This window comes from Lynx canadensis, chromosome B2 (assembly GCF_007474595.2).
Source record: "Lynx canadensis isolate LIC74 chromosome B2, mLynCan4.pri.v2, whole genome shotgun sequence".
NCBI lineage: Eukaryota > Metazoa > Chordata > Mammalia > Carnivora > Felidae > Lynx > Lynx canadensis.
The window spans coordinates 35739224-35765724 of NC_044307.1; the positions used below are offsets into that span (position 1 = coordinate 35739224).

The window sequence follows — 26501 nt, forward strand, 5'->3', positions numbered from 1 at the left end:
TTATGCGGGGAAAGCTATTTTGACATATTCTGGAGACACAATCCAAAAATAAATCAAGCTGAGGACTTCCAGAGGGCTTAGTGGAAAGGTTTTGCTGCCATACCAGCTAAAATCTGGGTTTGGAGATGCGGTGAAGCTATTTCAGCGAATGGATCTTAATCTTTTCCTGACAGAGAACAATTCTAAATTTGATTCATTTAGCAATAACTTCAAAGAATTGCATAAGGTGCTGAGGGGGCTCCCAGCGGGGAATAAGACAAAACCTTTTCTCTGAGGCTAGCCCAGTGGGAGGGAGAAGCTGTACAAGATAACACAGGGATGAAGAGGTAGGAGAGGGGTGTGGTGGCTTTGAGGGCCACTGGTAATAACTGTAGCTGTTTTCTAAATGCTGGTGCTTTTTCAGATGACCTGTTCTAGCTCATTTAAATCTTCACAACCCTATGAGGCCAGGGCTATTATCCTCATTTTATGGTGGAGGAAACTAAGGCACAGAGAACTTAGAGAACTTGTCCTTCGCACCACTGCAAAATGGCGAAGCTGGGATCTGAACAGCAGTCTGGTTTCAGAGCCCTTTTTCTTCAATGTCGTATTTGCTGATGACCTCTCCCCTGCATTTTCTGTGATGTCTACAACCTATACCATATCTTACCCACGCTGGTGACCACACAGGGACTCACTGCCACACACCATGGTCTGATGTCCGGTGCAGTAAAGTGGGAATAAAAGGCAGAAGGGCACTGTTTCTAAAAGCTTAATCTCAGCAGCCAAAGCCAGAAGCAGTTAAAGCTCATCCTGTGCTTTGAATCTCTTCACTCTTCCAAGGCCACCACTGGTCGGGGAGGCAGGTCAGGTTATGGTGCGGACTGTCCCATGCTTAGGAAAATCTCCCCCGCCCCCACTGTCAGGTTGGACAAACGTGACCTCTGGGATGTCACTACTCAAAGTGTGATGTCTGGACCAGCAGTCACCATCTCCTGGGAGCTGGATAGAAATACAGACTCTCTGGACAGATGCTGAATCCCGACTTGCTTTCTAGCAGGCTCCCGGTTATTCTTGTATGGTAAAGCATGCCACGCGCACTGTACTCAGGCCCTTCTTTGCTTCTCTGAGCAGTGATGGTACATTTCCATCACTCCCACGACCTGGGTGAAAACAGGCATTCTCAGGATTATAATTCGGGAGGTAAGTGGATGGATGTCTTATTCTTTGCTCTTAGAGGTGCGTCCAATGATGTCTGCCCAGTTCAGGCCAAAAGAAGTTTCTACTTCCCCAGAGTCTAGAACAGTACTTTGCCCAACACCATATCTGAAAAGTTAATAAAGTCATTTACATAGTTTGTTGTTGGGTTTTGCTTTTTTGTTGTTGAGAGGAAATAAAGAGAAGCATGGAGAAAGAGGCTGAAGGTAGGGAAGGCTTGAGGAATACAACTTTTTGGTCATTCCCTAAAGTAACCCATCATTTCCAAAATTTATGGAATGACAAGGAAGAAGATTAAAGCTATAATCCCCTCTTCAATCAAGGAGCTGCCAATTTAAGGAAGCCACACTACATACCACCTCTGGGTCCGTAACAACATAAAGGTGGGTTTCCCACAAGTTCAAGGGATGCTGTAGGTCTCTCAGCACATCCACCTGGCTAATCTACACAATTCCCTCTCACTCAGAAATGCCAGTGGATATCACTTAAATTCTTTCTTAGATACTTACTGCCTTTTTAAAGTCCGCCCTGCTCTTGAATAGAAGTCCACTGGAGGCCCACAAACCTAAAATGTGAAATCTTGAGGATGAGCCCTACAATCCTACTTGAGATGGTTCACAGGTTAAAATGGCTGTTAAAACTTCATACACTCTTTAAAATCAGAGCCCAGAAGCAATTTCAACTATCAGTGGCACTTTATTTTGGAAGTTTCTATGTATTACATAGATGGCAACTTCCTTTCTGTTACCACCCCCCATTAAAAAAAATCAGAAAGACTGAAAAAACATATAAAATCCCTTATCCAGTTTCTCTAGTCCTAGGTTAAAAAAAACTTAAGTGGTGCCTCTCCTTCATGACAATACTGCTTTTTAAGGAGAATTCATAGTCTACCCTTATGCTCACTACAGAGTTCTACTCCTTCCTGGGGAGAAAATGGTCAGTGTTTCGGTTTGCTTTTAATAAATTCCTTTCTCGATTATTACACATTATCATTCCCCACTTGACACCTTCTTAGAAACTTGATTGTTGGATGCATTTTTCATTTGGCAAAAATCCAACGTGGCTCTGCGTGGGATGTCTAAGTGTCAGAAACAGCAGTGTTGATGTTCTGGTTTTGAGAGGGAAAATATATATAGAGATGCATACATTCCCTGGAAGAACAAATGTAGGAGACTGAAATAGGGTGTGCATGGAGTTAAGAAGGCTGATAGACACTACTTGGTTTTGAATTCTGTGGCTGTCAGCCACCGAAGACTGCAGTGTAGGCCAGAATATAAATCTCTGCAGGAAGAAGTTTGGTTAGGCACCACGAAATGACAGAGCCGGCTACATTTTGTTCCAAGTGTATCAGAACAGACACAACCAAGGAGGGGCTCATTTGCAATAGGCAGTTCCCCGTGAATGACTACTTATGAGCATTTCTGTGAATGCTCTGTCAACAGAGGCACCGGGGGAAGAGAAAAGAAGCATCCTATTAAAATATACTTCCGGGGCGCCCGGGTGGCTCAGTGTTTGAGCGTCCAAATCTTGATTTTGGCTCAGGTCACAATCCCAGGTTCATTGTATCGAGCCCTACGTTGGGCTCTGCGCTGAGTGTGGACCTTGCCTGGGATTCTCTGTCTTTCCCTCTGCCCCTCTCCCGCACTTGTGAGCGTGCTCTCTCTCTAAAATAAAATTTAGAAAAATTATTTAAATAAAAGAAAATAAAAATATACTTCCATCTCTAACTCACCCAAGACCCTAGGTCTCCTTAGCTCTGTGATTTGCAAGGCCAAAATGAAGTTTAAGTATGTGTCATTCTAGGTCATCTGGAAGCTGGTTCACCGAGGCCATCTCAGAGGACCTGAGTGTGCCCAAGAAAGCAGCAAGCCTACCCAGAAGGGTATGCCTTAATGATCTTCACATCATCCACAGGGCGGTCCTGGGAGTTCGTTTCCACCATTCCTACTCGATTCACCATTCCTATACCCTGGCACACACGGCCGAAAATGGTGTGTTTGCCATCAAGCCACTGGGTAGGGGCTAGGGTCACAAAAAATTGGCTGCCGTTGGTGTCTGGCCCTGCATTGGCCATTGCGAGAATTCCGGCCCCTGGTGGGAAAAAGGAAGAAAGAGTATGAATAACCCCCAAAGCTCCAGCCTGGAGCGTGTTACACCATCCCAGACTTTGTTCTGGCCTCTGTCCTCAACCACGTGACCCAATCTTGCCCTCAGGGCAGGCTCTCCGCCTTTGCACCAAAGGCCATCACTGCACTACCCCAACAACCTCATCTTCCTGGTCTTCACCTACTCCCCAGCTTCTCTATCCATGATGATCCCCACCAACTGCTGGGCCATGTTCCTGATTCCCCTCCAAATCCCAGCAAGGTCTCCTCCTTCTCTGAGGAAAGCAGACTTTAGTTATAGTGCAGAACTACAGACACATAGTATATAAATATAACTCCCAGTTTATGACAGCAACATTCAACAATTAGAGGCTAGAACACTCAGGCCAGCACTCTGAATTGCTCAGGACCCTGAGAGAGGCGTCATCTTCTCTAATCCACCATGGCTCTTTGTAGCTGGGCAGCGGCATGGCACCACGCCACGGTGTCAGGCATGCGCCCTGGATCATAGCCAAGGGCAAGCTTTTAAAGTCCTCTCCCTCCTCCTATCCAGTCCGGCCAGACTCTTTACTTACCCGTGAATTTCAAGTCTGGATGAAGTTCATCTTCAAACTGCTTGCCATAGATAGATGCACCACCTCGACCTGCCAGATTAGAAGACAAGAAGCCAGTCAGCTAGTCCCACGCTCTACCTCACCGCAAGAATTATGGTTCAGGGTCAAAAGATTCTTCAGAGTATACAAAAGGAAAGAGCAGTGAGCACACCTGGCCCCTGCTAAGTATATTGCAACTACGTAGCCCAGCAGCAGGATCAAGCACAGACATAGCACATTCGGATCACTGGTTTCATTCAGGTAAGAGGTTTCTTTTCAAAATAACACCAAGAGTGTTTTTTCCTGGTTATTAAAGTAATACGTGTTCACTGTCAAATATGCAGAAAGCATAGAACATTATCAATAGGACATTAAAGTCCCCTATAATCTAACTATCTACAGTTTAACTACCATTTGTAATTTGATGGATTAAGAGATTTCTTCATTTTTAACTTTTTTTTTTTTCAACGTTTATTTATTTTTGGGACAGAGAGAGACAGAGCATGAACGGGGGAGGGTCAGAGAGAGAGGGAGACACAGAATCGGAAACAGGCTCCAGGCTCTGAGCCATCAGCCCAGAGCCCGACGCGGGGCTCGAACTCACGGACCGTGAGATCGTGACCTGGCTGAAGTCGGACGCTTAACCGACTGCGCCACCCAGGTGCCCCCATTTTTAACTTTTTTATGAGTATTTTAGCCAGGAGCGCCCCAAGCCTGAACCCGGTGCCCATCACAGACATTGCTGATCAACCAACATTCCTCCCTGCTGAGCTTCGACGGGCCTCTGTGGCCTACCAACTCAGAACTGTAGGCAGCCATGTTTAATGGACCAGAGATGGCACACGACTTAAAGAGCTACTCGCCGTCCTGAACCTAGATGAAGGAAAGTAACATTCATTTAAGTCAAAGATATCCAGCTTAAGGAAAACAGAGTGGAAAGTGGCAATGTGGCAGAAAGGAATATCACAGCAGGCAGAGTCCGTGGAGAGGAGAGGTCGTGCATCACTAAGGAGATTATGAAGAGACGTGAGATTAGGAACGCTTTGCTAGCAACATCGCCACCTTCCGCCATTTATATTATGTCCACGAGAGTGTGGCGCTGGCACCCAGGTTCTGTTCTTAGAGCAAAATGATACAATAAATATGGTGTTCCCAAAGGAAAAAAAAAATGTCCAAATAGGAGGCAACTCGCCTAATCAACTATTTAGCAAAAAAATAGGACTTGCTGAATTACTCTGGTTTCTCCAAGTTGACCAACGAAGACAGAACAGCCTGGAACAAAGTGAACATTGGGTTCATCAGCTTACTCTGCTTGCCTGGCAGCCAGAAAACATCCCAGACACAGGGAGCTCACCTCCTCTTACAGCCTGCTAGGAAAGTAGGATGTTAACGCACCATGTTCCTCCCAGGCCCCAGGGGCCAGCTAAGGTGTTTCCATGGTGAAAATCCCTTGCAGTACTTAGAATGTTCCACCACAGAGAGCCTGTCATAGCCCCCAGTGCTGGAAGAAAACACTTCTCACGCAAAGAAGAATGGGAGTGAATCCTAACAGACTCAGGGAAACCTCCCACCCGGCCCAGGCTACCTATGCTTCTGGAAAAGTACCCAAATACCAAACTTTATAAAAATTTGTTCCGGGGCGCCTGGGTGGCTCAGTCGGTTAAGCGTCCGACTTCAGCTCAGGTCACAGTCTCACGGTCCGTGAGTTCAAGCCCCGTGTCGGGCTCTGGGCTGATGGCTCAGAGCCTGGAGCCTGCTTCTGATTCTGTGTCTCCCTCGCTCTCTGCCCCTCCCCTGTTCATGCTCTGTCTCTCTCTGTCTCAAAAATAAATGAATGTTGAAAAAAAAAATTTAAAAAAATAAATAAATAAAATAAAATAAAATAAAATAAAATAAAATAAAAATTTGTTCCAAAAATTCCAACCTGTCAGTTTACTTCTCAAGAGCAATCATGTAACCAATATATTATCTCAGACTACAGAGTCAAGGTTCCTACCGGAGGCTGGGGGCAGAGGGGGTGGTTAGTGCTAAGGCTGACTATGAAAGAGAGGGCCATGGGCGCAAACTGTGGTCAAGCCCTAAATCCAGGGCTTGAGTGAGCAAACGGAGGGTGAAGTTCAGTAGCGGGCTGTTCGTCACAGGCTGGGCCTTGGAAGTGGGATCCCTGCAAGCCAGGGGCTTCCAGGATGAAACCTCAGGGCCCCTGCCCTCTAGGAACCGAAAGCCATCACATAAATGGCACCAAGAACAAGAGGGTTAAGGGATGGGCCAGTCAAGAGTCACAGATGAAGCCCGGGGGTTAAGTCATTAGAAGGAGAGGAGAGGAAAGAGCACAGAGGAGGCCCCTCTGTACTCACCAGGCATAGTCTGACCAGTTGCAACTAGTGTGGGGCTCTACAACACCATTTACACACAATATGTTATCTTTTCATAATCTAATTCAACCCAGTAGGGTTTGCAACAAAATGTCAGAAAGACAAAGAATTCCAATCAAAACATTCCTTTGGGCATGTGAATTGGGGAGAGACGGTAGGAGGACAGCCACGATTAGTTTTCCAGTGCAGAGCAGGGTAGTACCCAGATGCCAACAATCACTTATAAAGCTGACAATTTGGAAGCTTTGCAGTCAAAACTTTGCTGTGTGCCGAGTCTAGTACAGATACAATGGCGACAGGCACTGATCTGTTTTGTAAACTCTGTATTCTGGACGTTCTTTTACTCTTCTGTCCCTTCTCTTCAACATTTATTCAAGGTATTTAATATCTCAGATGTACAAAAGAGACAAGGAATAATGAGACAAACAACTGCACCCTCGCTCAGGAAGAGTGTGGTCAATCCAGTCAAAGACACCATGCACACACTCCCTGCCCTCTGCACCCACCTCCCCGCCAGCTAACAACTACTTCAAAGAATCACGTTTTCCTCTCAGGTAGCCATTATACTGGCCAGGAGTCTGTCCCTTCCGTGCTTTTTCCTTTTTACTACCTAAGTACGCACCCTAAAAAAATGCATTGCTGCTGTGCATATTTTTCGGTTTATATAAATGGTATTATACTCTATGTATTCTTCTGCAATTAGCTTTTCTTTGTTTGCCATATTTATCCATTTTGTTCCATGCGGCTCTCTGTAGTATTCGTTCCAACTGTGCGATTGTAACACCAATCTTACCTTTCCTCATGTCGATGGGTGTCTGGGATCCTTCTCCTGTTTCTGCTGTTGTAAACCATGCTGCAGTAATCATTCTTACGCCTCTCTCAGACAAGTGCGGGAGCTCTTAGGGACAACACCTCATGGGCAGGCAGGGTCACGGTTTGAGTATTTCCCCATCACCAGATTTCTTCCAACAGCTTGCCAGAAGCGGCCCCAATGTGCACTCCCACCCACAGTGCTCACTCTTACTGCTCTAGGTGCTTTAGCCAGACTTCCTAACATTCCTCAGTCTGAGAGGTGTCTGATCTCTTGGGCTTTAATCTGCATTTCCTTGAAGGTGTGCATAACGCCACGTTTACTGGCTATTTAGCTCTCCTCCTCTGTGAACAGCCACTTATCTACTAAGTGGTTTGACATTCATATATATAAAAATATGTATATAATTCATATATATAATATATATAATTCATATATATATAATTTGTATATTATTAGGATTAATATTTTGGATACTAATCCTTGGTCAATTAATGCTTTTGCAAATACTTTCTTCCAGTGGATGAAATTTTATCACTCTTTTAATGGGGTCTTCTGCTGCACAGAATTTTTTGCAGTTGAAATCCCTCAATCTTCTTCTTTATGATCTTCTGCTTTAAAAAAACATTTCCTTCTCCCCAAGACCCCTCCGATGTCTCTTCTTGCTCACTGCCTGGCAGAAAACTCCCACGATGAACTGGAGCGACATCTAAGACACGGTGGTTTCAAAGATGACCATACTTGGTGCTACTTACCCCATCGCTCCCATGCCACAGCCCCTTTTGGGACCAGTCCCAAAGCAGTACAGGTGAGCCAGGGACCCATGAAGAGACCTACGTGAAAGCTCTGCCTGGGGCACCTGACACCAGGAGGCGACTGACCAAACCCATCAAAACCTCTTTTCTGGCAAGAGAGCATCTAACAGCAGGTTAGCTGTTCTCTGAGCATTTCTAACTCTTTCTCTAACCCCTTCTCCATGGCCTACTTCAACCTCAGGAACAAGAGAGGCAGGTACTGACCAGTGCCTTTTGCAGCTAGGGGGTAGTCAGATGATCTGGTTCGGACTTACTGATACAAACAGAAGCCTGCTGAGTAGAGTTTCTGGGAAAGCTAGAACTTTCCTGATAAAAAGGGAAAAACATGCTCCTTTGTCTTTCACCCATAGCTCTTTCCCCATCTCCCTTTTTTGAAAGCAGAGGTGATGTCAGGAGCAGCAGCAGCCATATTGCAGCCATAAGACAAGTCTGAGATCCAAGGCCAACACACTAACAATGATGGAATGGAAAGATATAGTAAGCTTGGGTCCCTGACAACTCTGTTGGGCAGCTGAACCAAGGCTTACAACTGCTTACCTTCAGACATTTTCTTATGCGAGAAAAACAAAAGCTCTCTTTGTTTAAGCCGGTGCAGTTGAGTTTTCTGTTATGTGCAGCCAAAAGCATTCCAAATTGATACAATCGCTGTTAGTAACAGAGTCTTTGGAAGAGGGAACTAACAGGTGGAGCTGCTGCTGTTGGATTACCAGGGCAAATGCCAGATACCAGATCTAACGTGGGAAAGAATGCTACATCTCTCCAAGAAGCTTTGAGGGTCTCAGGAGTCCTGTCTTTCTCACTTGCCTCTGGGGCCAGAGAGATCCAGATTTCCATTCCAACTCCACCACCAACTGGCCATGTAGCCTTAAGGAAGATATTTACCCTCTCAAAGCCTCAGTTTCCTTGTCCGAAAAATGGAATAGTAGAAGTACTTGTGTCGTACTTCTGTCTCGTAGGACTGTTACAGGAACTAAGTAAGATCGTGCACAGAAACCACGCAGTGTAAAGCATGGAGCAAACACTGTATTATCAGCAATGATGAGCTATCTTTTTTTTTTTTTAATGTTTTTATTTATTTTGAGACACAGAGAGACAGAGCACGAGCAGGGGAGGGGCAGAGAGAGAGGGAGACATAGAATCCGAAGCAGGCTCCAGGCTCTGAGCTGTCAGCACACAGCCTGATGCGGGGCTCGAACTCACAGACTGTGAGATCATGACCTGAGCCAAAGTTGGACGCTTAACTGACTGAGCCACCCAGGCGCCCCTGAGCTATCTTTAACGGAGATAACCTAGGCATTTTCCTGTGAGAGGCAACTGTAGGTAGTGATTAATACTTCACCTTAGGAGTCAGACTGCATGGGTTTTTGCAGTTCCTCAATCGGCAAACCTCCACCACTCCCTCACTGCTCCTTGCTCTGAGTGTAACTCTGCTTATTTCAATGACAAAAAAGGCAGAGAACTTTCACGTGCTCTCACCACCAAATCCACTCCCCTTCCCACATCTCCACCCATTTCCCTTCCTTCTTCCCTCATTAATAAACCGTTCTTGTGACTATCCCACCACCATGTACCTAATTGAGCCCATTCACCGTTATGGAACTTTGCAACTACAATTCCTCCCTCTGCTGTACTATTTTTTTCTTTCTAGTAGACCAGGCCTATCAGCAAAAAAAAAAAAAAAAAAAAAAAGAAAAGAAAAAATGAAAAAAAAAAGGTCTTAAAAATTAAACACAACACTCCAAGTATCCCTATTCCTCTGCGCCCCTTCACAGAAAAACTCCCCAAAAAAGCTGACAACACTTGGTGTCTTGGTTTCCTCTCCTGCCTCTAAATGCGCTCCAATCAGACTTTTGCCCTGACCGCTCCATTACAATGGCTCTTGCCAAGGTCATCAGTGACCATCACGTCATTAAATCCAATGGCCAATCCTCAGGCCTCACCTTGCCTGCTCCGTGAGCAGCATCTGACAGTTGATGTCACCCTTCTAAAAATCCCACCTTACTGGTGGTGGCTCCTCCCCTTCCTCTACTGGCTCCTTCTCCTCTGCCCCCTGTCCTTTTACATGTTAGACCTGCACTGATGTGTGAAGACCTCCCCTTCCAACCACTGCTCTCTTGCCCCTTTAACTTTCACAGGCGTTACTCCAATCAAGCTCTTGAATGTCTAACTCTGTCTTAGCATCTGCTTCCCAGAGGATCAGAACCGACAGAACCACTATCACCCTAGGCCAAATACAAAAAACTCTAGCTTTGATAAACGTCACAAGCTTCCAATTGGTCTCCTTGCTTCTAGCCTTGTCTCCTCTTTTCCAAGCCAGCTGGTTCTCCACATGGAAGTCAGGGGGACCCTTTTAAAACAAGCCTCATCATGGCAGTCCTCTGCTCCAAATCCTCTGGTGACATTTCATCATGCTTAGGACAAAATCCAAAGTCTTCACCACTATGAGACTCCATGACCTGGTGTCCTGCTACCTTCCAAAGTCATCTTCTGTCACTCTTCCCCCCACTCACCTGCCCTAGCCACTTGGTCTGTGCTATTTCTTGCCAAGCATCCTCTGGTCTAAGGCCTCTGATCGCTATTCCCTCTGTGGTGTCCCTGCCCCTGACAGTCTCAGGCTCACTACTTCACTTCATTCAGAGCTCTGCTCAAATGCACCCTACCAATGAGATCTTCCCTAATCCCGCTATCCAAAATAACACCTCCGTGACTCCTGTGGTTCTCAACTGAGGGTGAATTTGCCCGTTAGGGACATCAGACAACGTGTAGAGACATTTTTGGTTGTCACACTGAAGGGTCTACTAGCTTCTAGCAGGGAGAGGTCAGAGATGCAGCTGAAGAGCCTACAATGCACAGACAGTCCTCTAAGCAAAGAATTATCCAGCCCCAAATGTCAACAGTGCCAAGGCTGAGAATTCCTGCTCTACCCCCTTACTACAGCATTTTCTGCACATCATTTGTCATGATAGTGATAGTGTATTATGTACTTAGTTGTTCACTGTCTCTCCCACTAGAATGAGAACTTCACTAGGGCTTCCTTAATTTACTATTGTATCCCCAGCTCGTAGAACATGCCTGGAATATGGCAGGACGTCCAAAAGATGTTTGTTAAGTAAGTTAACAATCAAAATAAAGAATAACATTTTTTAAAGCTCCTATTTTGGGTCAAGACTGTACTCACCATTTTACAAACATCGGCTCATTTACGACTCACAACAACTCCATGAGGTGAACACACCCACACTCTGCATGCATAGGTAAGACGACTCAACGAGCTTATACAACTTGTCTACATTTAGTAAGTTCAAGTGAAGCCAAGATTCAACCCCAAGCCCACCAGGCTCTACGACCCTGTTCACCCCACACACCATGACCTTGCCATCTACCATGGCTGAGTTAAATTTCCTCACTTATTTTTCTTATCCCAGACTCAAGAGTCCCAAAATAGTTCCAGAATAATATTAGATCAAATCTGAACTCCTGTCTGGGAGTCTCCATGAACCGGTCTGATCTTATCCACCATGCTCTCTCTAACTACTCTGTGCACTCTGTCCCTAACAGCTCCTTAAGTGTCCCCTAAACATGCAGTTCAAGGACCTCAGAGATCACATTGTACATATTTGTCCTGGACATGGAGAGGTGGCCGGTCCAGCATGTGAGACACAACATCTGGGGTGCTGCGCTCTCCTTCACACTCAACACGTCTCTGTCACTTGTGCCTCTACTCTACTCATTCTTCTTCCTAAATCTAGAATGCCTTTCCCTGTCCTCCTAAGAGTTAAAAGTCTACATTTCCTTCAAGGCCCACCTCACAATATGCCTCCATCCATGCTAATTCCACTCCACTGTACTTTTTCTCTTATTATGAATTATTCCAACCTATGTCATATATATAACCCAGAGTGTACCACCATAAATTTGCATATTATATTACCTTATAGTTGTTTCTTTTCTTTTCTTTTCTTTTTTAAGATTGAGAGAGAGAATGAGAGCAGATGGAAGGGCAGAGGGAGAGAGAGAATCCTAAGCAGGTTCCATGCTCAACGCAGAGCCCAACACAAGGCTTTATCCCACGACCCTGGAATCACGACCTGAGCCAAAATCAAAAGTCAGACACTTAACCGACGGAGCCACCCAGGCACGCCTCTATTGTTGTTTGTTGTAAGAACCATCTTGTCTTCCTGGCAGAGGAGGGGAGAGCTGTTAAGTAAAAGAAAATGCCTCGGCTTCTACTGCCTAAGTCTCTTCACAGGACTTGGAACAGCACAGGATACCCAGCAGACTCTGAGCAGATATTCACCGAACGAATACAATGAACGATGAGCTGGCCGTTCCACAGTTAAATTTCAGGTGTTCCTGGGGCTACCAAGAGGAGACGAGGAGTCAGAGGGAGGGCGATGTGCAGCGTAATCAGCATGCAATTAATCACCGCGATCACGCCAGCTGGTGAGCACGGCGAGGCTAACTGCAGAGCGTGAAGAGCGAGAGGAAGAGCCTGACAGGATGCCACGTCTTACAGGGAGGAGAGGAAGGGAAGAAGTTAGTAGAAGCAGATAAAAAAGACAGCTAAGGAAAAAGCCGGCATAGTTATTACAACAAGAGAAATTTTAAAGAGGAAAAATAGTTTAAAATGATGCAAGTGGGGTGCCGGGGTGGCTCGCTGGGTTAAACGTCCGACTCTTGAGTTCAGCTCAGGCCATGATCTCACCGATCGTGGGTTCGGGCCCCGCATCGGACTCTGCACTGACGACGCAGAGCTTGCTTGGGATTCTCTCTCTCCCTCTCTCCCTGCCCCTCCCCAACTTCTGCTCTCTCTCTCAAAATAAATGAATAAAACTTAATAAATAAATAAACGCAGCAGGAATGCAAAGGTATCTGAATTGAGAAAACACCTGGCAAAGGTGCTTAAGAAAGACTGTGGAAAGAATAGTTAGTTCCAGAGTAGCCAGACCAAGGGACAGGGAGGGACAGAAATAGTACATCGACTTGCTGAAGAGCCCAGGATGCGTCATGCTGTTCACCTGAGACATTTAGCAAAAAACATGTCGCCTAATCAGCTAGCAGTTCATATTAGTGACCCAGGAGGGCCTAACCTTGTTTGCCTTCTACCACAGACCTACGAGCTCAATCATTCATTACAGTTGAGGCTGGATGCAATTACTTGGAAATCTTTTGAGTGATTCCATTTCATTAAAATTGCATCATGGAAATGTGACATTATGAAGGATTGCAAAGCAATTACAGAAATATAGGGAAGCTCTGACATGAACAACTCACATCTGAGTCATTTCCAATTCTTGTACATTTATCATGGACTCTCTCAGTTCACTGGCATTATGAATTAAAATTTTATCTCATAACGAGAGAGAGGAAGAAGACAGGAAAGTACATCAAAGTGCTGACAGGACACTTTCAGATAAAGAAAGAGGAGTGAGGCAGGCTTAGACTCCCTCCATACCTGATGAAACAGACAAAAAAATTCCACTTTTTTCCAAGCCCCAAATTCACCAGCATCAACCAAAGAAAAAGGAAAGAAACTTAGTACAAAAATGCTGAGAAGAGTAAGCCAAGGAAAGAGAGATTCTTCTGCCTGCACTCCCTAAAAGTAGTAAGCAGGAAAGAGAGTGTGGAACCCAGAGAATTCTTACAAATAGCCTCCAATTTTGAGAAGCCAACAGAAGAAGTGGGTGAGCAACCCTGAAAAAACTGAAGAGAAGTCCCTGAAGACAGAAGCCTGTGCATACCACAGGGGCTCAGCAGCGGCATGGCAGGCCACCAGCCATGGCCACCTTGGGGGAGCGGGGGGGCACTGGGCCATGCTGGGGTTCAGGACAAGCTACCGCAAAATATGGCACTTGGGCACACTGAATATTTCAAATTGAAGGAATCTGAGAAACATCAGGTACAAGAAGGACACTGTGACATTCCCTTGGAGTAGGTCCTAAGACCCTCATGTGAAAGGTGCCCTCACTATACCTGGGGAAAAGAACATCCCATTTCTTTTTTTAATTTTTTTTTTTTCAACGTTTATTTATTTTTGGGACAGAGAGAGACAGAGCATGAACGGGGGAGGGGCAGAGAGAGAGGGAGACACAGAATCGGAAACAGGCTCCAGGCTCTGAGCCATCAGCCCAGAGCCCGACGTAGGGCTCGAACTCCCGGACCGCGAGATCGTGACCTGGCTGAAGTCGGACGCTTAACCGACTGCGCCACCCAGGCGCCCCAAGAACATCCCATTTCTAAGACAGAAGGACCCCAAGAGGAAGCTGAATGAACAAGCCTTGATGTTTACTACATTCAGTTCAGACCCTTTTCGTCCTAGCATGTTTTCTCACAAGTTTCCACTCTAGCACAGAACACTCAAACAATGAAACCACCCTAGCACAACACTGTCAAACCTAGCACAAAAACACTCAAGTATAACCATTTCTTCAGGTCATTTTTTTTTTTTTTTTTTTTTTAGAGAAAGTGAGAGCGAGCACAAGCAGGGAAGAGGGGCAAAGGGAGGGAGGGAGGTGGAGAAGGAGGGAGAGAATCTTTTTTTTTTTTTTTTTTTTTTTTACATTTATTTATTTTTGAGAGACAGACAGAGAGCATGAACAGGGGAAAGGCAGAGAGAGAGGGAGACACAGAATCTGAAGCAGGCTCCAGGAGCTGAGCTGTTAGCACATAGCCCGATGCGGGGTTCGAACCCATGAACCGTGAGATCACGACCTGAGCCGAAGTCGGAAGCTTAACTGACTGAGCCACTCAGGCTCCCCGGGAGAGAGAGAATCTTAAGCAGGCTCCATGTTCAGCATGGAACCCAATGTAGGGCTCAATCCCATGACCCTGAGGTCATGACCTGAGCCAAAATAATCTAGCCAAACACTCAACCGAGCCCATGGGTCTTCAATTCTTTATCAAGGCTCCGGTGTCATCAAAACTTAGAACAAACAAATCTGTATGCTTTTCTATCAATCTCTCCTGTTATGGAGACCCAGCTATGAATGAAAAAGGGTAGGAGGATCCTTCTCCTCCACTACAGCTGTTCTCAGGGGACTACCCAGAGTCCAGGGTTGGGAGAGAGGTCTCCAGGGAGAGGACTTTACTAGAGGCTGGGGAAACAGAACAGAGGCTGGCCCTCACGTAAGGTGCTCACTCAGCATTAGCTCTCCCACCACCTCATCAGGCCAGAATAGAATGGAGAGAAAGCAACCTAGTATCTGGAATGGGAAGGACAATGACAAAGAGGATCCACTTGTACTGTATCTGAACAAATAAAAGGTACAAACAGCATCAGTGCCGACATACATTAAGCATAGATAAGATGAAAAGAAGTGGCACAGAAACTATGCAAACGTATTACAACAAATGGAAGGAGAGAAAGAAAGGAAGGGTTGTAAGAGAAAAAACACCTCGTGGGGCACCTGGGTGGCTCAGTCGGTTGGGCGTCAGACTTCGGCTCAGGTCATGATCTCACAGTTTGTGAGTTCGAGCCCCGTGTCGGGCTGTATACGGACAGCTCGAAGCCTGGAGTCTGCTTCAGATTCTGTGTCTCCCTCTCTCTGCCTCTCCCCCATTCACATGCTCTCTCTCTCAAAAATTAAATAAACACTTAAAAAAAAATTTTTAAAACAAAAGAGAGAAAAAACACCTCAGGAACTCAGTCTGGGAGAAAACATAGTCCAAGGGCTTCTCTGCAGCTGTCTCAAGCTACAGATACTTCAATAGAAATAAGAATCCAATAAAACAAAAGCTCAAAGACAAGATAATAAATCAACAAAATAAGTGAAATGACTGCAGAGCTACGGAAACAGATTGAGAGCCCAATAACACCAATACAGTGCTAGTAAATCAATCAGAGCAGTAAAGGACAGAACAGACATGACCACAGTTGAATAAGGCACAGAGTAAAGGTCTAAGATTATCTCAGTGGATGCAAGACAAAACAGACATCATCTCACACACTCAGAAGAAATCTAATAGGGGCGCCTGGGTGGCTCAATTGGTTAAGGATCTGACTCTTGATTTCGGCTCAGGTCATAATCTCACAGTCATGGGATTGAGCCTCGCTTCTGGCTCCGCGCTAAGTGTGGAGCCTGCTTGAGATTCTCTCTCCCCCTCTCTCTGCCCCTCCCCTGAACGCATGCTCCCATGTGCTCACGCTCTCTCTCTCTCAAAATAAATAGGGGACCCTGGGTGGCCTATTCGGTTGAGCATCCGACTTCAGTTCAGGTCCTGATCTCACAGTTCCTGAGTTTGAGCCCCACACTGGGCTCACTGCTGTCAGCACAGAGGCTGCTTTGGATCCTCTGTCCCCCTCCCTATCTCCCCCTCTCAAAAATGAATAAACATTAAAAAAAAAAAAGATTCTTAATAACTAAATAAACATATAAAAATTTAAAAATAAAAGTAATGTAACATATGTGAAAAGCAAAGGTCATAAAACAAATAACTAGTTTCCCGAACTAGGAAATCAGAGCAAGTGACAGAGAAAATATTCACAAATACAAATCAAAACACTTCTCCAGAGCTGAAGGAAGGAGTAAATCTGGCCTCCATATTCTCCAAAGCCATGTTTACAACCAGAAGTCAACAGAACAGACCTGTCTAAGAAAATCTGAGGGAATGAGCATGGCCCAAGAACAGAATACCCAGTCATGGTCTTTTTCAAATTCTAACATGATGGAGTTTAAAAAAATGTAGCACCCTCCAGCGCCTGCAATACAAACCACTCAGCAGGAAATTCTGCCCTCCAGCCCTTGTGAACAGAAAAGCCTAGTGGTAAACACTGAACCCTCTGAAATGTAGAACCCATACTGTAGCTGAGGGAATCAGGCACAGAATGGAAAATGTGCCCTGATGAAAAATAAAACTAATGACAAAAATTGAGAGCAAGGGAGGGAGGAGTGTAGGTGTGAGGTAACAGAAGAGATATAGATGTGTATATATCTCTGTCCCCAGTTCCAGGCACACAGCTCCTAAAACTCCTGTAATTTCCTACATGATAAGAATACTAGGGGCAGCTCTTGTTCTAACATTTGGTCTTTGGCCTGTCCTTGAAATTGGGCTTTTAAAACCCTTTGAAATTCCTAAGTGATAAGAGCATTAGGAGCATCTTTTGTTCTAATGAGGCAGGTGGACTCCTGGATGGCGACTGGTCCCCAGAAAGACCAAGCCATGACTAGAAAGAAGCATGGAATTTTCAGCCTCCCATCCCCCTACCCCTGCTTCTTCAGAGAAGGGAGAGGGGCTGAAGTGGAGATAACGATTGGTCATGTCTACATGAAGAAGCCTCCAGAAAATCCCAATACTATAGGGTTCAGAGAGATTCCAGGTGGGCAAACACATCCCCGGATGGTGACGTACCCTAATTCCACAGGAACAGAAGCTCCTGCCCTGGGGACCCTCCCAGACCTCACCCTGTCCATCTCTTCATCTGGCTGTTCATCTGTATCCTTCATCATGTCCTTTAATAAACCGGTAAACGTCTCCATGAGTTCTGTGAGCTGCTCTGGCAAATTAAGGGACCCCAAGGAGGGGGTTATTAGAACCTAGGCTTGTGACTAAAGGGGGGCCAGGGGAAGAGGGGCAATCTTGTGGGGACTGGGCCTTAACTTGTGGGATCTGATGCTATCTCTGGGTAGATAATGCTGGAACTGAGTTAATCTACAACACTCACTTGGTGTCATAGAATTGCTTGTCGGGGGTGGGGGTGATAAACCTAAATACATTTGTGTCAGAAGTGAAGTGATCTGTGTTAGCAGTAAGGGAGACATGCAGGAGAAAAACACAGGAGGAAAGAACTAGGTTTTTCCCATCACAGAATGCAGGCAAAACTGAGTTTTTTTCTAAACAACAGGAATGGGTAAAAATTTAAGTACTGACTGCCTCACCTTTCATAACAGGAAATCAATTTTTTTGTTAAGTATATACAAAATTAAATGTTTTTTTTGTTTTAAAAACAATAACATGCATGACATAGTCTATTGTCTTGAAATCATCTCTATTTAGCTAGTGATCTATCCATTCATCCATCCTTTTATTTTTTTTAATTAATTTATTTATTTTTTAATATTTACTTATTTTTGAGAGAGAGAGAGACAGAGCATGAACGGGGGAGGGGCAGAGAGAGAGGGAGACACAGATTCTGAAGCAGGCTCCAGGCTCTGAGCTGTCAGCACAGAGCCCAACGCGGGGCTCGAACTCACGGACCGTGAGATCATGACGTGAGCCGAAGTCGGACGCCCAACCGACTGAGCCACCCAGGCGCCCCTCATCCATCCTTTTAACATCAATTGTTTCTGAGAAGTGGATATTGTGAGAATAATTAATAGTGGCTAGAAATCTTTAGGAAGGGGGCACCTGGCTGGTTCTGTCAGTTAAGCATCTGACTCTTGGTTTCAGTTCAAGTCTTGATCTCATGGTTCGTGAGTTCAAGCCCCACATCAGGCTCTGCATTAACAGTGGGGAACCTGCTTGGGATTCTCTCTCCATCTCTCTCTGCCTCTCCTGTGCTCTCTCAAAATAAATAAATAAACTTAAAAAAAGAAAAAAGAAATCTTTAAGAAGTATATGTATAAATGATCTTTGTGTTCTTTTTTCTAGTTTCCTATATCTTCCGTATTTTTAAATGTGTCCATATACATTAAAAACGTTGAATACCTCTGGTTATAAAGGATAAATAGAGAACAACTGAAAATGACAAAGAAGAACAAGATTAAGAAAAGACTGGCACAAAGATTATCAAACTTATTTAAAGGCAAAAAAAGCAGCAGCAGAAATTAGCAGAGAGAAAATGCAGACTGAGAAGCAAGGGGCCTTGAAACTCACGTTAGCACGCACCAATTTCACTAATAAATCCCATCTAAATGACAGTAACTCCCAAATTCATACCTCCATCCCAGATCTCTCCATGAACTCCATACTCCTATCCCTTTACTTATTCAACACCTCTAAATGAAGACCTGACAACTATTTCAAATGTAATGTCTAAAACCAAAACCAAATTCTTGATTTTTCCCTCCACACATGCTCCTCTCTCAGCCTGCCCTATTTCACTGAATTCAACTAATGTTGGCTTGGGGCGCCTGGGTGGCTCAGTCAGTTGAGTGTCCGACTCTTGATTTCAGCTCAGGTCATGATCCCTGAGGGTCACAGGATCCCCAGGGTCTTGGGATCGAGTCCCGCATTGGGCTCCACACTGAGCATGGAGCCTACTTAAGAATCTCTCTCGGTCACCTGGGTGGCTCAGTTGAGCATCCACCTTTAGCTCAGGTCATGACTGCATGGTTTGTGAGTTCAAGCCCCGCGTCAGGCTCTGTGCTGACAGTTAGGGGCCTGGAGCCTGCTTTGGATTATGTATCTCTCTGTCTCTGAGCCTCCCCTGCTCACACTCTGTCTCTTTCTCTCTCTCAAAAATAAATAAACGTTGGGGCGCCTGGGTGGCGCAGTCGGTTAAGCGTCCGACTTCAGCCAGGTCACGATCTCGCGGTCCGTGAGTTCGAGCCCCGCGTCGGGCTCTGGGCTGATGGCTCAGAGCCTGGAGCCTGTTTCCGATTCTGTGTCTCCCTCTCTCTCTCTTCCCCTCCCCTGTTCATGCTCTGTCTCTCTCTGTCCCAAAAATAAATAAACGTTGAAAAAAAAAAAATTTTTTTAAATAAACATTAAAAAAAAAAAAAAAAGATTCTCTCTCTCTCTGCCCCTCTCCCCTGCTTGCTCTAAAATTAAAAAAACAAACAACTAATGTCGGCTTAACTATACCTGTCCCCGTTGGGTCACCTCCCTGGATCATGAAGTCTTTGATGATTCTGTGGAATTTGGTGCCATTGTAGTAACCTCGACGTGCCAACTCTGCAAAATTCTTACAGGTCTTTGGAGCATGCTTCCAGTACAACTCCAGCACAATGATTCCCATGCTGCGGGGGGGGGGGGGGGGGGGGACAGTAGAGTTCTAGTCAAGAACAAGGTCACAGCAAACAGGAATATTATGGGACTGATCCAGGACTCTTTATTTTCAAACTTATGTAAGTCATGAAATTGTAATAAACATCAGACCTCATGCTCAGCAAAGGAAAACATCACAATGTAAATAATATAAACACAGGTATCTTCTTTGAGTAAAACACATAGGGAACTTCTGGTACTTCTTGTAAACAAAATAACTGTGGACAACTAAAAATTCAAACTAGCCTTATATATTAAAAAAAAAAAAAAAAGTCACTGATTATGGGAAACCAGTATAACCAACCCTCAATTTGGAAAAAAATTTCACTTAATACTTAATTTGTCATTTTTTAAAAAGAAGGTATTATTATATCAGGAATTTGTATTTATTTAAACATGCATAAGTTTCTGGGTAGGGGTAGAAACTTGACAAATGGGAAACAGGATGGTTTTTAATGAGTATTTTTTTTTAAACTTTTGTATTTTTGAACCATGTAAATACATTACCTATTCGTAAAAATTTTAATGGGAAAAAAAGGTACAGTTTGTGTGTATTTAAGACAGGGTGCAACAAATGCAAAACCTGATTACTTCACATCTCTATACCTATCAAATGGGATGAGCCCTTCCCCTCTACCTCCCCCCGCCCCCCAGGTACTGCTCAGGAGAAAAGTAAAAGACTTAGGTGCCTTCCCCTCTCCTCTACTCCATCACTCACCTAGATCTTAAGCTCCAAGAATGTGAAAATTGAGGCAACTATGTATAGTCTGGATAGCCAGTGCCAAGCACAGCATAAGCACTCTATAAATATATATATGTGGTATATGCTAGAACATAGCTCTCTAAAAAAAGCCTTTCTACCAGCAATTCATCCCCTACTAACAATTCAGCAGGGATCGACACCTACTCTGTGCAAGGCATGGTTCTAGGCGGTTTTTTCCCTCATGGAGCTTATATTCTGGTGCATATTTTTTAAATACAGGGAATAACTTTTTGGAATGGCAATCAGGAAATACCTATACAGTTATGAAATCAACATACCTTTTGAGAGCAATTTCAACTTCTAAGTATTCTATAACAAAACTCACAAACGTGCTGCTAAAGGACACAGTATGTGGAAGGATATTCACGCCAGTATTTGTCATAACAAAAAACAAGAGGCAACTTAAGTGTCCTTCAAAGAAGTGGCTAAAATACAAAATATCCACACTATGGGCAGCTGTATTAGCAAGTGAAACAGAAGCAAATTACAGAAAAAAACATATATACAACATATATACAGTATGATCACATGATTTTGTTTTTAAGAAACAACATAAAAGAGACGGGCATCTGGCTCAGTCGGTTAAGCCTCTGACTCCTGATCTTGGCTCAGGTCATGATCTCACAGTCTGTGAGTTCAAGCCCCACGTCAGGCTCTGCGCTGACAGCACAGAGCCTGCTTGGGATTCTGTCTCTCCCTCTCTCTGTCCCTCCCTCACTTGCTGTCTCCTTCTTTCAAAATAAGAAAACAACAACAAAAAGATAAAAGAAACAACACAAAAGAGATGTTTAGATGTTCGCAGAGAAAGATGTGGAAGGTCATCCAACAAACTATTTACTGTTTTTACAGGAAGAGGTGGCTTTCACTTACTCTATATACTTTTGCACTGCTTGGATTTAAATTTTGATTTATTTTGTAACTTAAAAAAACGTGAACAGGTGAATTCAGAAGTTGCTTTCAAGTTGGGGCCTGAAGTAGGATTTTGGTGGTGGGGAAGATGACCAGGGAGCAAAAGCAGCATCTGAGAACCGTGCTCCGGGGGAAAACAGCACGAGCAAGAGCAGAAAATAGAAAAACTGTAACTGGTCCTTGGCTACTGATGTGGGAATGGCAGAAGATGCAGCCAGAGAGGGAAGGCAAAGGCCAGATGAAAAAAATAATAATCTTGAATGTCAGGCTACCATGCTTTAATTTTACACTGTTGTAGAAGTAAGAAGTTACTTAGGTTATTTGTACTACTTTCTTAAGATCACTTTGGACTTTTTCCAAAGAGGCAGTGGAATGAATGGAGCTAAAGAACCTAGCATGTGAGGCAGCCGGACCAGGCTCCAAATGAGGTTTCCCTACTTACTTGCTGTATGAGTCTGGTCAAAGCATTTCATCTGTAAATTCTGGCATTTCTCCTGCTAAAACTGGAGAGAAGGTGGAATAATACCCATGTGGGTATTAAATGGATTACACTATATGAGATGCTATATGTCAGGGGCATGGCACTCGCTAGTTAGTGCTCAGTTATAGCACTCTTTGATACTGGGGGAAATGTGTCTCTTCCTGTGCCTTTCTAATAGTTTAATGCAACTAAACTGCTTACAACATTAGTAGTTACTGTAACAGCTGTATAAACAAGCCCCACCTAGATGACGGCAATTCTGAAATTCAAAAGCGGGGTGTGTCTTAGGCACCTCTTTTTTTTTTTTTTAATGTTTATTTATTTTTGAGAGAGAGTGCACACACGCACAACTGGGGAGGGGCAGAGAGAGAGGGAGACACAGATTCTGAAGTAGGTTACAGGCTCTGCGCTGTCAGCACAGAGCCTGATGCGGGGCTCGAACGCAAGAACTGTGAGATCATGACCTGAGCCGAAGTCCGACACTCAACCGACTGAGCCACCCAGGCGCCCCATAGGCACCTCTAACCTGATTCCAGATCCAACGTCGCTGGCTTGTAACCTCAACACACGCTAGTTGAATGAATGAATGAACCACCGGGTGGGAGGAAGGCAACCAGGCCGCTGTCGCTGAGGTCTCAGGGAGAGCCAGTGTGGAGCTCGGACGCGGGAGGTGGCGGTCCCCACTCAGCGCTCAAGCTGCCCTTACGGCCGCCGCTCTACGCTTCTCCACGTGGAGGCCAGCCTCCCAGGGAAGCGTACCCGGAACCCAGCCCCGCGGCAAAGCCGGGGCTCCGCGTCGCCACCGCCAGCCCAGCCCCGAGGCCCGACCCCTCTCACCTGGTCTCCAAGTACACATTGGGCGGCTGCCAGGAGTCTGGGGGGATCGCCGCCATAGCGCAGCGCGCGCAATCCAGCAGCAATTGCTACTTCCGGTGTCGATGCTTGGGGACCCGCCGCTGCTGCGCACACTTCCGGTCCTCGCCGTTCAACCCTTGCTATGGCAAGATTTGGGGAGTTGAAACAAGGAAGAAGGACCCCACTTCCAAGGCGGAGAAGCTGGTATGTGAAGCGAAAACAGAACGGCTGCAGAGACAGAGAAAAGCGCAAGCTCCATTGTAGGGGGTGGTCTCCAAGTGAAGAGTGCGACACTCTCCTGTAGCTCTGATTGGTTCGTTTAGGCGGGGAAGGCGGGAAGAACCAGAAAATCTGCACTCCGATTGGAGTTATGTCCTAATTTTCCGTTGGCAGAAGTTCTAGTTCCACAAAGGGGCTGGGACTTGAAAGAGAGAAGTAGAATGGAAGGGAATAGAAATGAGAGGTGCCAGTATCTGACCTTTGTAAGGCCCTGTACAATTTACATAGCACTTACATTTTATTATCTACTCCACAGAGCAATCCTGTAAAGTAGATATTATTGTTCCCATTTTTTCAGATGTGAAAACCGAGACCCAGCAGTTAAATGACTTGTTCATTTGTCTCTAGCTATACAGCAAACCTGAGCCTTAAGACTCCAAAAAGTAGAGCAAAGAGTCTGGGACAGAGAGAGGAAAAGGGTCAGGAAGAAAATGAGAAAGAAGGAAAGGGAGAGAGATGAGAATGAAGATCAAAGAGATGAGGACTAATGCAAGGCTTAGAGTGACTGGCTGGGATATATGGGATAGAAGGTTGTTAGGGAGGTTTGTTCAGGGTCAAAGAGAAGCAAAGTAGAGGCCCTGCAAGGTTTGGAGGGAGGAGGAGAAAGAAATGGGGTAAGTAAATGTTGTAGATGCTTTGCACACTGGTTAATAATGATGGCTACAGGGCGCCTGGGTGACTCAGTTAAACGTCAGACTTCAACTCAGGTCATGATGTCGTGGTTCACAAGTTCCAGCCCCAAGTCGAGCTCTGTGCTGACTGACAGCTCAGAGCCTGGAGCCTGCTTCGGATTCTGTGTCTCCCTCTCTCTCTGCCCCTCCCCCGCTTGTGCTCTGTCTCTCAAAAGTAAATAAATGTTAATAAAGTTTTAAAAAATAAAAAAAAAATAACGATGGCTAAATGAGTTCTTACTTTATGTCAGGCATCGAGCTAAGAACTATGGTGTACTTTCACATTGTTAAAATCAAACACAAATGGAGACCAGACTTGAAAATTTCCTGAGCAGGCAAACCAGTTTACTCATATAGGCAAACCTTAACTTAGCTTGTTCTGTAAAATAAGGAAACTTAACTTGGGCCACTTCTTGTTAATGCCTCTGAAAATCAAAAACAAAACTTAAACTGTTCTCAAAATTGATATGAAGTAACTACTCTTTTTAAAACTTTTTAAAATATTTAAAAAATATTTTACACTGTCAGCACAGAGCCTGATGTGGGGCTCAAACCCATGAACTGTGAGATCATGAAATCAAGAGTTGGACGCTTAACCGACGGAGTCACCCAGGTGCCCCACTATTTTTTTTTTTTAAGTTTATTTTGAGAGAGAAAGGGAGAGTGCACCAGGGGAGAAGGGGAAGAGAGAATCCCAATCAGGCTCTGCACTATCAGTGCTGAGCCGGATGTGGGGCTTGATCTCACAAGCTGAAATCAAGAGTCAGACGCTTAACCAACTGAGCCACCCAGGCGCCCCATGAAGTAACTACTTTTAACCCATCCCTATCCCTAGGAAAGTTCTAATATTATAAAATATCTGAAGAGTAAAAAGCCACACTATCTCCTCACCGGATAAGCTGCTTCATAACGATATACCTCCGAACCTCATTCCATGTTCGGCTTGAGTGCTTCCAGTTTGCAAACTATTTTTTGTGTGTGATGCATTTTTACTAATTACTATTTCAGTGATCCACTTAATCTTCAAAACTCCATGAAGTTGATGTTACTATACCCTTTTTACTTTAAGGAAACTGAGCCTTACAAAGATTAAGTGACTTGTTCAGTATCACAGCTGTGTCTGCGTATAGTTAGTTCAATCCTAGTTCCCTTAATTGTCAGGTAGGAATAAGGGTATGCGGTGTTGTAGAGATCAACTAGACAGTGAGCAGGCTGGGCCTCTCCTTCATTTCTGTGCCTTTCTCGAAGAGTACTGAGAATAGGGTGTTCAGGTTTTGTTGAATTAATAATGGGCAGAGAACTACATTTTACGCTGATGAGTGCTGGGCTAAGGTAAGGTATAATAAATTTTACACTTTCTGCAGTCTCGTGTTCATGTCCTCTTTATGACCCTTGAGCTGGGCAGAAAAGTCTTTATCATTGGTCCATTCTGTCTATTGCTATTTGAGTTACCTTTCTCTGGATCTTATGTAGTTCCTTACTATCTATTTTGGGTGCCTTAGGGCACAGTGAGGATGCATTGGAGTTTTACACAAGAATAAGTCAGTGTCTTGTTGTCTCATTCCAAAATCCTTCCCCAAGAGACTCTGTATTTTTTGGCCTTTTGTCCCCAAGAGAACATTGGGTGACTTCAGGGAGGAATTAACAGAGATTTCTGAGTATAACTAATAGTCCACCTTAAATTACTCTGAGTGTCTTGTATTTACTTCATCTATTCTGTTAAGCTTAATTTGTCTTCTTAATAAATGTGCTTTATTAAAACCAAAATTATAAACTCTTACAGAAACATCATTTTGGGGGCTAGAAACTTGAAGATCATCCTCTTTCTCTCTGCTCCCTGTAAGTGATACATCATCAAGACTTATCAATTCTTTTTTCCCAAATTACCAGGCTTATTTTAACACCAGGCTTATTTTAGAAGCCCCCTTGTGGGGTTCCCTGCCTTTTGGCTTTTTCCCCACTCATGCATCCTACACACACACCAGCCAAAGCTTTCCTCCCAAGATATCTTGTATGTCACTTTGCCAAGAAATGTGAAATGGTTTCCCTTGGCCTGTTAAAGTCCCCAGGGCGCCTGGGGACTGAGTTGGTTAAGCTTGATTTCAAGCTCAGGTCATGATCTCAGGGTTCATGGGATCAAGCCCCCCTGTCTATGCTGTCAGCACAGAGCCTGCTTGGGATTTTCTCTCTCTCTCTCTCTCTCTCTCTCTGCCCCTTCCCTGTGTTCTCTCTCTCTCAATATAAATAATAAATAAATAAATAAATAAATAAACATTAAAAAAATAATTTATAAAAACTAACTAAATAAAATAAAGTCCCAAACCACTTGGCCTGGGCTTGAAGGGCCTTCACCCTGACTTCCCCAGCCTGATTTCCTACCATTTCATCCATGCCTTAAATGTGCCACCAACATTTCCACTTTCTGGGCCTTTGCTCAGGCCATTCCCTTTCCTTGCAATGCTTCCCAAACCTCGCCCATGCCTGGGTCCCAACTTCTTCAGAAATCCTCTCTTCCTGTCTGCGAATAGGTTCTCTCCCTTTCTCCCTTCTTAGTCTTTAGTCCTCTGCCACCTTTCATTGTTGTCTAGCCGCTTGTACACATTCTCTTCTCTCCAAGTATATTGATAAGAGCCCATATTAGGGACCACGTCCAAGTTCGTTTCAGTTCAGCATTCCCACAGGGCCTGGTCCAGGCCGGAACCTGAACAGAGAGAACCTCCAG

General features: G+C 44.7%; 1 protein-coding gene across 1 annotated transcript; it reads right to left on the reverse strand.

Annotated features, from left to right (window-relative positions):
• Positions 1 to 1869: 1869 nt before the first annotated feature.
• On the reverse strand, positions 1870 to 23097 carry PPIL1 (peptidylprolyl isomerase like 1). Its single transcript, XM_030315396.2, has 4 exons — positions 22812 to 23097; positions 19639 to 19793; positions 3878 to 3946; positions 1870 to 3288 (listed from the first exon to the last, which is right to left on the reverse strand). Exons 1-4 carry the CDS (start codon positions 22865 to 22867, stop codon positions 3068 to 3070), a joined length of 501 nt encoding a protein of 166 aa, XP_030171256.1. The 5' UTR covers positions 22868 to 23097; the 3' UTR covers positions 1870 to 3067.
• Between the last annotated feature and the right edge of the window lie 3404 nt (positions 23098 to 26501).